The 12,171-nt window shown below is 39.8% G+C and overlaps 1 protein-coding gene across 2 annotated transcripts in view; it reads left to right on the forward strand.

Moving 5' to 3' along the window:
• LOC131693854 (superkiller complex protein 2-like) overlaps positions 1–10,551 on the forward strand; it is a 145,515-nt gene extending 134,964 nt beyond the window's left edge. Inside the window, exons 1-4 of one of the 2 annotated variants that reach the window (XM_058982079.1) lie at positions 1,250–2,971; positions 9,124–9,868; positions 9,929–10,107; positions 10,164–10,551. In XM_058982079.1, the coding sequence (XP_058838062.1) occupies positions 2,873–2,971; positions 9,124–9,868; positions 9,929–10,107; positions 10,164–10,532 (1,392 nt within the window). In that variant the 5' untranslated portion in view covers positions 1,250–2,872 and the 3' untranslated portion in view covers positions 10,533–10,551. Of the gene's footprint in view, positions 1–1,249; positions 2,972–9,123; positions 9,869–9,928; positions 10,108–10,163 lie in introns of those variants that run through there. The other variant, XM_058982069.1, reaches the window with a different exon arrangement.
• The last annotated feature ends 1,620 nt before the right edge of the window (positions 10,552–12,171 follow it).

Raw genomic sequence — 12,171 nt, forward strand, 5'->3', positions numbered from 1 at the left:
CAATTTTTGATCACAGACTCTTTTTCACAGATGACAGATTTTTGGCATTTTGTCATCACAGATGGTAAAAAAATTTTTTCGCCGAAACACAGATGTCAATGTGGCATCCCTGGTCTGGGTGTGTTTCTTGATAGCCAAATTGTTCGATGTTAGGTCAACACTAAGACAAGACGTGACAATCGGCTTCTTATTTTTCCTTCCTATTTTTCTTCTTTTCGCGCAGTTTCTTCCTGCCATCTTCCGAACAGTGTTGCTATTTTTATTAATGAAAATGAACGCATGTTAATTTATTTTATGCCGGCAATATTTTGTATCTTGAATCCACTATATTGATGAATGGCACCGTTTTTCTATATCATGGGTGTTTAGTAAGGTTTGATGAAGCCATTTTCTGAAAAATTTTAGATTATATTGTGGTTTCTGTCTTATTTTTGTTAAAGATAATCAACCACGTATACGGTAAATGCATGATAAATACTTGTTTCACTTTGCCGTACAATTTCTTTTCAATTTAGTCATTTTTTCGTCTTTAACGATAATAATTTTATTTGTCAAAAGTAATGACAATCTTTTCTATAAATATTGCAACACTGCCAAACATCATTTCTACATTCCAAACTAAAAAATAGTTAAACACGAAAACAAGAATAAAATACCACTGAACAGAGAAAAAACAAAAAAAGTAACCAAAGATGAAAAGTTATCGAAACTGTATCACTTAATTTGTATACTATACAGAAATGTAACAAAAATGAAACAATAAATATTTAACGTTAAAAAAAAACATCATTTCGCTATCTCTGCAGTAACATTGCGTACGGTAAAAAAGTCAGAATCAACCAATCAGGAGCTGGACCATTCTGACGTAAAATTGGGACAAAACGCCCCCCTATTGTCATGTCACGTGTTATTGAATCGTGTGAACGCTGTGACATCGAGATATTACAAATTTACATATATACAGTTTTAAATTTTAGCGAACTCTGTGATCACGAAGGACTATCCTCCAATGATCATTCTCTTGCATAGACCGTTTACAATATTAAATTATAGTCTCGTCAAACAGCAAGTGGCATAAACCCCAATATTATAACGGATAAGATTTTTACATATGTGACGCCAGTGTTTTGATTTTACATCCGACAGGATTGGGATGGCGTAAATACTACATCGTTCTAAAAAACAAATCATTAATTGGAACAAATTGATTTGAATATAACAATTTAGCATTTTTCCCTCGGCATGATACTGTACCTTGATGTGGTCCGGGGGCTTTTCCACCAAAGCAGTATTACAGTGATTATATCACAGAAACTTGGGATACGAATATTTTCTTTTTAGTTAAGCTACATTGTGATCAATTTTAGTACTTAACTTGGCGACCTTTATTATCCACTGCCATGGTCAAATAATATACAATGTGGGTTTAGGGCCCAATTCTCTCTGCAAGCAAATTTCTTATTCTCTCATATACACTATCAATCTCTCATTCGAAATGTACAAACGTGGCCTACACGATAACACAAACCTGGTCACAAATACGAACGCCCGCGTTCTCGCCAATATTCAAACATCCCGATTGATTAGGTGAACGTTGGAACCTAAGAACCTAAGCTCGCGTAATCATGAATCGGTCACGTCCGGAAGTCTCCGCCCTTGATCCTAGCAGCCCAAATTCATGCCGTTAGTTGGACCAATAGAAATAAAAACTAGATAAGACGTCCACGCGCGGTCATTGAAGAATACGCGAACATGCGAATGGCCACACGCTTACAAAAATAATGTGTCCACGCGAAGTTACATACTAGCACACGCGACAAAAACGTCCACATACAAACGCTCGAGTCCTTCGCGATCATCCACGCGCGACCACACTCACGATCTCGTAAAAAGTATAACACCCCGGTGACTAAGTGAATGGTTTAGCACTTTTAAATTAACAATCCCGGTCTCGAGAGTGAACCTCCAAATGCCCGTTTTCGCGCGATCATGCATCGGTTTCGTCCGGAATCCCCTATTCTAGGCCCTAGTAGCATAAGTCCAATGCCGTCAGGTCGACCAATCAAAAATATAATGCTCATATTCACTAAACTACATAAAAATCGAATGTATACACACAAAGTCACATACACGCGACAAACAAATATAAAAATGCTTGAGCCCTTCGCGACCATCCACGCAACCTATACTCGCGCTCTTCCAGACATTATAACATCTCGGTGATAATATGAACGTCTCAGCACTTGTAATCACTCAAATGCAGTCTTAAGCGTGAACCTACAGTCCCCCGCTCTCGCGCATTTATGAGTCGTTCACGTCCTGAAGTCTCTATCCTCGATTCCAGAAGTCTAGGTCCATGCCTTAATTGAATCAATTAGCTCTACAGCTCCAGTAAGACAACTCTCGAAAAAAATCGGCGCATTATTAATACTCAATAACAATACTAACTCTTCTTTTTATTTTATTTTTATTTATTTTCGGTCTCATGCGTTATATTCTTGTGATGACCTTTTCGAGCTCATACATCCAAGAAGAGCAACATTGCTGCCAACAATGATTCTTCTCTGCCATCAGACGTCGCCAGGTTTTAGAACAATGGAGATGTATTCTCATACTCGATGGAATCAGATAAGTAGGAACGATCAACAAACTGCAAGTAGTACACGTTTCTTATTTTAACAAATACAATAATATTCGTATTAAAATATTATTTACAGGCTCCACATATACCTCAACACAAACAAATACACAAATGCTTGACAGGTGACTGGGCCAAGTGCATTCACTCGTAGGATCTATCATTTCGATGATCGCCTCGATTCCACGAAACCAGTGCACAAGTAAACTGACATAAGCTAGTCTCATCTGGTGAATGCATGTAACCTGGAAACCCCAGACACGACAGGACGAGACGGACAGATTGGACTCGACGAGGCCTAGTTCAGAGTTTTTGGGCATTCTGCATTGCACGGTTAGTGACCTAAAAAAGAAACATTCGGCATGTTATTTTTCCTTTTATTACTATATCTTAAGTTAGGTTCATACTCATACTCACTAACACAATCAAGTGCATATTCTCTCATATACACTCACATCCAAAACGCACAAACGCCCCTAACTTTCGCGATAACACAAACCTGGTCAAAACGCGAACTTACATTACAATTTCAATCATCCACACACACCTACGCTCGCAATTTCGCCAACATTAAAACACCCCCTTACTTAAGTGAACTTTTCAGCACCTATAACTTTACAACCGCGGTCGCAAGCATTAACCCACCACTCGCGCGATCATAGACCGGCTACGTTCGGAATTCTCTACTCTCGACTCATGCCTTCAGTTGGACCAATCAAGAATGATGCTCATATTCGCCAGACAACACGTTCCTCTACCATACACTAAAAATTAATTATCATATTCACGGTCCGCGCGCGATCGTTCAAGAATACACGTGAATATGCGTTTACTAGTTGTGTGGTGGTGTGGTCGCCGGGGGCTCGAGCGTTTGAGTGCTGGCGTGTCTCTGACTTTGCGTGCGTGGATTCGATTTTAGATTCGTGTGGCCACACGAATCTAGGATCGAATCTGTGCGCGCGGGGTTGGAGACGCGCTAGCATTCAGGTGCTCGAGCCTTTGGCGATCGCACTGTTGCACAATTGGTAAACGCCCCCGCTAACCCAGACAGATATGCACTCCTGGACTCGAACGCTAAAAACCACACCTTCCACGCATACACCACCCAGGACTGAACATTAGATTCATACATACAAAGCAACAAGTAATAATTACAGGTATTTGTCTGGCAACCGGGGGAAGTACATTTCAAACGCAGAACTTATCATTTCAATGATGGCCTTGGATCTGCGTTGCCTGTGTTCAAGGCACCATAGCTTTGTCCGTCAGGTCAAGGATGTATGAAACCCGCTAGCCACCACCCTCGGCCCTAGCTGCCCATAAAGGGATAAAAAAAAAAAAAAAAAAAAGAATATAACAATTTAGCATTTTCAAGTTTTCTAAGTTTTTCAGAGTTTGCCACCAATAATCTTATTATACACATGCCTACACCTTATGATGATTACCTTGAAACGACTTTGTGTTTGTCAAATTGGTCACTCTTCGCATTTTTCTTTTGATACGCAATTCTCACTTCGACATAGATCTTTCATGAGGGCCTAAATCAGTGATGCCGCAAGTCCAGATTTATGTAGAAAGGTACAGATTTCTGAAGCATTTTTGGCACAGATTCTGTACGGTACCCGAATAAACATCTAATGATCCAAGAGCCTAACGACCTGTTCAGGGTATCATTCATACATTATGTGGAATCGTTGGACTATGTGGGTTAAAGTTTGTGTATATTTTTTTTTATTAGGGTACACATTACAGATTTTTGTAAAAAAGTACAGATTGGTACAGATTTTTTACATGACAGCAAGGTAAAATAATTTAACCCTGCGATGCATCCCAGTAAACAGTTGAGTTAGGCAGCAGTGATGGCAAGAATCTGAAGTGGAGCTGGTACTGATTGAGCTTGAACTGAAGCTGACATTATAATGCAATATGCGAGAAACATGCTTCTAGCAAATCAAAGGGATCATGTCTAATAAAAGCTGAGCGAATCTTCTCGGAGTGCATACGTTTACTCTGACGTACTCCATTTTAATTCCTGCAAGCCGGTTTCTCGCATCTTATTGATATTTCCAACCCCATCTCAGCTTCTCGCCGCTACTCTGTTGGCCACCATTGGTTGGTAAACAAAGTGGCAGTGAAAATTTGAGCTGGAGCTGATATTGACATTACCCAGTCAAACTCATCCAGAATTCTAACTGATTTCCCACACTACTTTTACAGTGAACGGCAAGTTACGGCGCCGCCTTTTAGTTTACTGGGTTCTTGCGGAATTCCAGCTCAAATAAAACAACCGAGTCAGAATGTCTGGTTTGATTTCCCTGAATGGAAAATATGTAGAAGAAAAAAGATTTTTTTTAACAACCTCGTTATTGTTTGGGGACATAATCCGGTCCTTCTTTCGATAGAAGAGTGCAGATAGAAAGGATCCCGGTACAGTTTTAATTGTGGCAATACTGGCCTAAATCGCCAATGTAAGCAAACCTAGTTTTCGCTACTATGATATTATGCGACTAAAATACTGCAAGGTAGCGGTAAAAATCATCGAAAACATTTCCATTTGAGATTTCCACTATCGAAATATGCCAAAATGTAATGGTGGATTATGAAAAAAGAATCTTTTTGTTCGTTTAATTGTTTCTTATGTATTGGCACAAAATTATTAATGAAACGATTTATTTTCCTGATGAAAGGAGAAAAATAATGAAAATTTTGTCTTGCAATACCATCATTCTGTAACTTGATTATGCTACTACCGCATAAAAAAGTTACCATTATGTCACATTGGCGGTTGCCCGTGTGTATTGTAAATGTCCAAAACTATTGATTTTTAACGGCCAACAACTTCTATTCATTTTCAATGGCCAACAATTTCCCCTTCACTATAAAACTCATTACTAAAAAGTTGAAAACATCTCCATGTTGACGCATCGGCGGACCCCCCTGCGCATTATAAATGTCAAAACTATTGATTTTCAACGGTCAACAATTTCCCCTTCAATATAAAACTCATTACTGAAAACTTGAAAACATTTTCATTTTGACGCATCGGCGGACCCCCCTGCGCATTGGAAATGTACAAAACTATTGATTTTCAACGGCCAACAATTTCTCCTTCAATATAAAACTCATTACCAAAAAGCTGACAACATTTCCATTTTAACCCCCCCCCCTGCGCATTGTAAATGTACAAAACTATTGATTTTCAGCAGCCAACGAATTCCCCTTCAATATGAAACTCATTACTAAAAAGTTTAAAACATTTCCATTTTCACGCATCGGCGGACACCCCTGCGCATTGTAAATGTCAAAACTATTGATTTTCAACGGCCAACAATTTCTCCTTCAATATAAAACTCATTACCAAAAAGCTGAAAACATTTCCATTTTGACGCATCGGCGGACTCCCCTACGCATTGTAAATGTTCAAAACTATTGATTTTGAACGGCCAACGAATTCCCCTTCAATATAAAACTCATTACTAAAAAGTTTAAAGCATTTCCATTTTCACGCATCGGTGGACCCCCCTGCGCATTTTAAATGTCAAAACTATTGATTTTCAACGGTCAAAAATTTTCCCTTCAATGTAAAACTCATTACTGAAAACTTGAAAACATTTACATTTTGACGCATCGGCGGACCCCCCTGCGCATTGTAAATGTTCAAAACTATTGATTTTGAACGGCCAACGAATTCCATTTCAATATAAAACTCATTACTAAAAAGCTGAAAACATTTCCATTTTCACGCATCGGCGGACCCCCCTGCGCATTTTAAATGTCAAAACTATTGATTTTCAACGGCCAACGAATTCCCCTTCAATATAAAACTCATTACCAAAAAGCTGAAAACATTTCCATTTTCACGCATCGGCAGACCCCCTGCGCATTGTAAATGTACAAAACTACTGATTTTCAACGGCCAACAACTTCTCCTTCAATATAAACTCATTACTAAAAAGTTGAAAATATTTCCATTTTGACGCATCAGCGAATTGTAAATATACAAAACTATAGATTTTCAATGGCCAACAACTTTCCTTTCAACGATACTATGTGACCGCTAACATTTTGCTTGCAGTCCTTTCCTATAGCAAGCGAAAAACGAACTGCCGCACATTCCAATCTTGCAAATATGAGCCATGAATGTCGTTCACTACATTCATTTTGAGCCGCTGCTATGAAATTTATTTGCAACAGTTCCAACGCAACGGATGATGCAAGTAAAACACACGGGCCATTCACATACATTCGCAACAGCTAGCGAACGAAACCCAACTACGGCAGCAAGCCGAATAACCGAACCTTCACGAACATGTAACAGGCACGATCAGCAGCACGAACGTTTTTGCTTTTCTCTCGTCCGTTTACATGCACAGCAGTCGAAGTCAAACTAGCAGCGGTGCTGTCGTATTGGTTTTTTCCCGAACTTTCGCTTAAAAATGTCATTTGAAATGACTTCTTCCAGCCTTGTGTACTACTAATTGTTGTTTATAGCAAAAGTCATCCTATTCCGAACATAGCAAGCATTTTTGCACCACTTCAGTCATGAAGCTCTGACCCTTCCATCAATGAACAAGAAATTTGTTTTTCTTGGTCGCAATGCAGGAGGAATGAAGAACGAAGAATCCTTAGCGAAGAATGGATAGTGGCAATTATCACCTAAGCCATTCGTGTGCCGATCCGAATGATGCGTGAAGATGAACATTGCATGAATGGCTAAATTCAACAAACAACGATGCAAACAAGCAGCGAACAGCAGACATCAGATTCGGATTTCTTGTTTGTATTATTCATTTTCGCTGTTTCTGTGCTTCCGTGTGACGAACGGTTCAACGTTATTCGAGGCATGGGTGAATAACACGACGAATATCGCATCGATGATGAACGAATGAACTAGTTCGGCGAAGAATATTTGCAACATTGCATTAAGTACAGCCATCTCCCCAGAAGTGATACCGAGAGGTAGTTCCTGGGGCGAACGATGGCGGAGCCCAATGGAGTTTAGTCGGTATTAATGGCAGCGTCACCATTCGAGCCCGACTCGCCCCCAGTACACCCCGTGTGGTATCTTGGACACCTATTAATAGCACGTGTACTGGGTTAGTACGTAAACGTCTTCTCCATTGTTAAAAAAACACTTTGAAAAAAGGATGAGAATAGATTTGCCGATTCAATCGGGGACTCGGCTGTACTTGCGTTGTAACTAACACGTTGTGGGATTCCGGACGACTGCTTACGGCTTCTTACAAATAACCAAAATGAATTGGGGTCCTGCCTCAGGTGCTCCCCCCGTGCGATGAATATAGCATCGAAAGCAATGCGTAAGCAAAGAGTTATATTCGCTCTCAATGGCATGCAGCTCAGCTTTATGCCGATCATCCCTCCAGCGAAAGTATCGTTTCCTAACCTTGCGAAGACGGTTCCGTAGATTCCATAGCTCGTTATTCCACCAAGGCTGCTTTTTACCACGCGGACGACGAGGTCGTTTCACAGGAACAACATCACGAAATATAGCATACATTTTGCCATTCACATTTGTCACAGCTTCATTAATACTGCAACCGACAAGAAATTCTTCCCATATATTTCATGTTTAGTTTTAATAGAATTTAAGTTGAGTTTGTAAGTTAGGATTTAATTATAAGTTAAGAATTTAATTGGGGGTTTTGTCCGGCCCAGCCCCACTGTGCACTGACGACTTAAAGTAACAACGCGAATGATCAGGCATTGTAATTCTCTCTCACTCACGCGAGAAGAAGCTTATCCGATGTCCAAGTTTTCCGAGATAAGATGAGTCGCAAAATTCTCCGTCTCCACAAATAGCATGAGAATGATTTTCCGGATAAAATTTATTTGACTTTTTCCTTCTCACCGGAGAAGGTGATAAAATTTTAATTTCGTGGAAATCAATTGAAACTTCAAAAAATACACTTAATTACAAAGAAAAGCGGCAAAGAAGTATGATAGACTTGTTTTTTCGTGTTTTGGAATAACGGCAGCAAAGCAGCGAACGCAAAGAGGATACCATGATAAACTCATTCACTCATTCTCCGGTTGTTTTATTTATCCGGAGAAATAACACGTTGTATTTATCCGGAGAAGTTGTGTGAGTGCCAATAACTTTTCGTGTGAAATGTGAGTTTTTATTGTCACAGTAGCAAACTATCGGGGCGCATTTACTCATATGAGCGATAAATGCAATGCCTGCGAATGATACATTGAACTAGACAAAATATAGGACTTGACGTTATACACTTCGAGACAAACAGGCGCTAAATTTAGTCCGGCCGGTAGAGGACCGGTATATACTTGGCAGACAGTTGCCACTTTGTCCGATTTTGACAATTTTGTTTCGCTGGACGGATCGAATTCCACTAAGCTATAAGCTGCAGTCCTATCTGACCGTTAGTTATAATACGGTGATCGTTTTTTGTCGTGTTTTATATCAATTACAGGTTAATTTCAAACTTTTTTTCATTTTTTTTCAGTCATCAATATTTTTATCGCAAAAAATATCCAACGAGATGAAATCTGGTCGCGTTTTATTAGTGACCCATAAACACCATTATAATAAACTGGCCATTCTACTGTCCGTATTGCATCAAGATCGCAAGTCTGCAAGCTATAAGGTGCTTGTATTGGACCACCAAAAACCAGTTGGCTTAAAGGTGGACGACATAGAACGTGGCGAAATGTGGCATCGAATGGTGGCCCTATCTGCCCAAAATAGTCAGTTTGTTCCGGAAGGTGTCGGTGGTCATAGCGTGTTGCAGATCACCGTGTCTGACTTGATCGACGTTACTAAGCACATGATTAAGTGTGATGCTAATAAAATTATACAAAACTGGGATAACCGACAAATACCTAGATTTAAAGATCAGCGGCCGTCACAATCTGTAATGGACGCGGTAGTAGCGCTAAGAGAACTCAACTCTGCCGTACTGAATGGAAATATTAAATTGGAAAGTTTGAAAATTCAGTTTACGTTGAAACAACTTAAGCAAAATGAAGAATTGAAAAAAGCTAGAGAGCATTTACAGTGCTATATTCCATACACAGACATAGCAAATTTTGTATCAAACTTTGCTATTGTATTTGACCGCAAGCAGATGGAAAAAAAGTTGGAAGATCTAAAGTACCAGGTGTCGTATAAGAGTATGTCCTTGTATCCAGACTATTGCAATAAACTGAAAGTACTTCAAGAGTTAAGATATATAGATGAGATGCAGCAGGGTAAGTTAAAGAGATTTTTCATCTAAGTGAACTCACAATAACTAATGTATTGTATTTTAGTGGCTATGAAGGGTCGTGTAGCTTGTGAAATGGGTCAAAATGAGTTGATGATCACAGAATTGGTGCTTAGAAATATTCTTACTGACATGCAACCTGCGGAGATCGCTGCATTGCTCTCCAGTTTGGTATTTCAGGCTAAGACGGAAGTAGACCCCAAAATGTCCGATTCGATAAAAAAGGTTAACTTATGTTTGTCAAGAAAAAATAGTTGAGTGCTTATAAAGTCTGTTTTCAGGCTAAAGTGTTGTTTGAAGAAGTTGAAAATGACATACGCTATGTAGAGCAGATGTATGGAATTAACGATATGCAGGAGAGTGATAAACTAAATTTCGGCTTGTTAGAAGTTGTTTACGAATGGGCTCGAAACAAACCATTCGCGGAAATAATGGAATTAACTGACATTAAAGAGGGCATCATAGTACGTTGCATCCAACAATTGAATGAAACATTATGCAATGTAAAGGATGCCGCAAGAATCATTGGAGATCCAGTGTTGCACAGCAAAATGGAAGAAGCTTCAAATGCCATTAAACGGGATATTGTGTTTGCTGCCAGTTTGTATACGTCCAATACTCCAATAGATGTCATAGTAGACGCTGAATAAAAGCACTATTTTCACTATATTTTATTTTATTTGTTAACTTCATCTTTGACGCAAAACGCCATGCAGACTGTTTAAACTAATTACATATGTGCGTTTCATCACAACAGTCACAACATATCACATTTACATAACTTTACATATACATTAACACTTATTCAGCAGGTTCCCATACACTAAATTTCTCGTGAAATTCCTGGAAGCTAGTCCCTCTCGACCAGGTTGACGGCGACAACGCAGTATTTCTCAGTTTCAAATCTACTCCGACCTTGAACGAAATGAAAGGCATCGAAGCTACTCCTTTCCAGTCTGGCACAAGTTTTTTCACAACGGCAGAAAGAATTCCGAGCGATTTTGTTACCATATTCGCGATGTTCCTTGTTGCGTTTAAAGTGGGTAAAGGGTAATTATAAGTGCAATAATGAGGTATTAGACGTGAGTGTGTAGCACGCACGTGAACGCGCCCCACCCGCGATGGGTTGGCGGGATAACGGCAGAACTGAAGCTGCCAGAAAAGAAAACAGCATGTTCAGAAAGTTTGTGAGCCAGCGAAGGGCGGATGTGCTCAAGATTCGAAGGGAAAGGAGCGATCAGTGTGTTGCTGCGGTGGTGCGCCAGGCATGAATTATTAGCTTCGCGCTGGAAAGAGAGGAGTTTGCCAGTAGAACATGCTACGATCGGAGTCGGACGGGTGCAACCGCGCGGCTGCAGTTATAGTAAAGCGAAGGAATATTAGGAATTTATGTAAAAATTGTGAAGGCCTAATTCAGTAGTAATTCTTCAAAAGGGATAATGAGATTTTTGTAAACAAACTTATTTCGCTCATTATTCCGCTACCGAGTTCAATTTCATGAAAAATACACATGCATCAACATCTTTATCCTTGGTAGAATCAATTTCAAATGTTTTCTGTGTTGAAATGATAACAAATTAGGAGAAATCAGCAAAACAAAAGTTTGTTTACAAATCTTATTAGCCCTATTCAAATGTTGATATGGAATTGATTGATAGCAGGTCGTGTGAGAAGAGGTTCATTATCAAGGGCTCGGTTTAATGCACTGTGTCGAGTTATTAATCGTATTCCGCGTCTGTGTGTTGTGCTGAGTAAGCATAATCGGAGGAGCGAGTCGAATTAGGCTGTACCATCGTGCTCGACGGCTCCCGATTTTCAACCTGCCAAGAAGGAAGACGGGCCAATGTTGAAAGGCTGCAGCCACTTCCATCGATTCGGAGTGCCGGAACCCAGAAAAGGAGCGGTAAGTCTGCACATTTCTCAACTTACCTCAGGCACTCTGTTCGCTTTTGTTAGTGGGTCCAGCGAGCCTTTTTCTCTCTCTAGATAACAAATGGCGCCCGGCTAAACGTACCCAAAAGCGCATGTTAAGCCCAGTTGGCAATGATTTTATAGTTTAGATATAGTTTGAGTTTTGTGAATTTAGTTCATATTTGGCTCTGAAAATTTATTTTCTTTTATTATGGAGATTAATCCTACGCATTTAAGCGAGGAAGAATTAAATTATTAACTGCCATTGCGCAAGATAAAGGGTCCGGTACAATCCACCCGGCGAGACAAATGTTCTCGATTGCAGCAATCCATAGAGCAAGGCATGATAACGGGTTGCTTTCATACCGACTCCTCTCA

The sequence above is a fragment of the Topomyia yanbarensis genome, chromosome 1, assembly GCF_030247195.1.
Source record: "Topomyia yanbarensis strain Yona2022 chromosome 1, ASM3024719v1, whole genome shotgun sequence".
Lineage (NCBI taxonomy): Eukaryota > Metazoa > Arthropoda > Insecta > Diptera > Culicidae > Topomyia > Topomyia yanbarensis.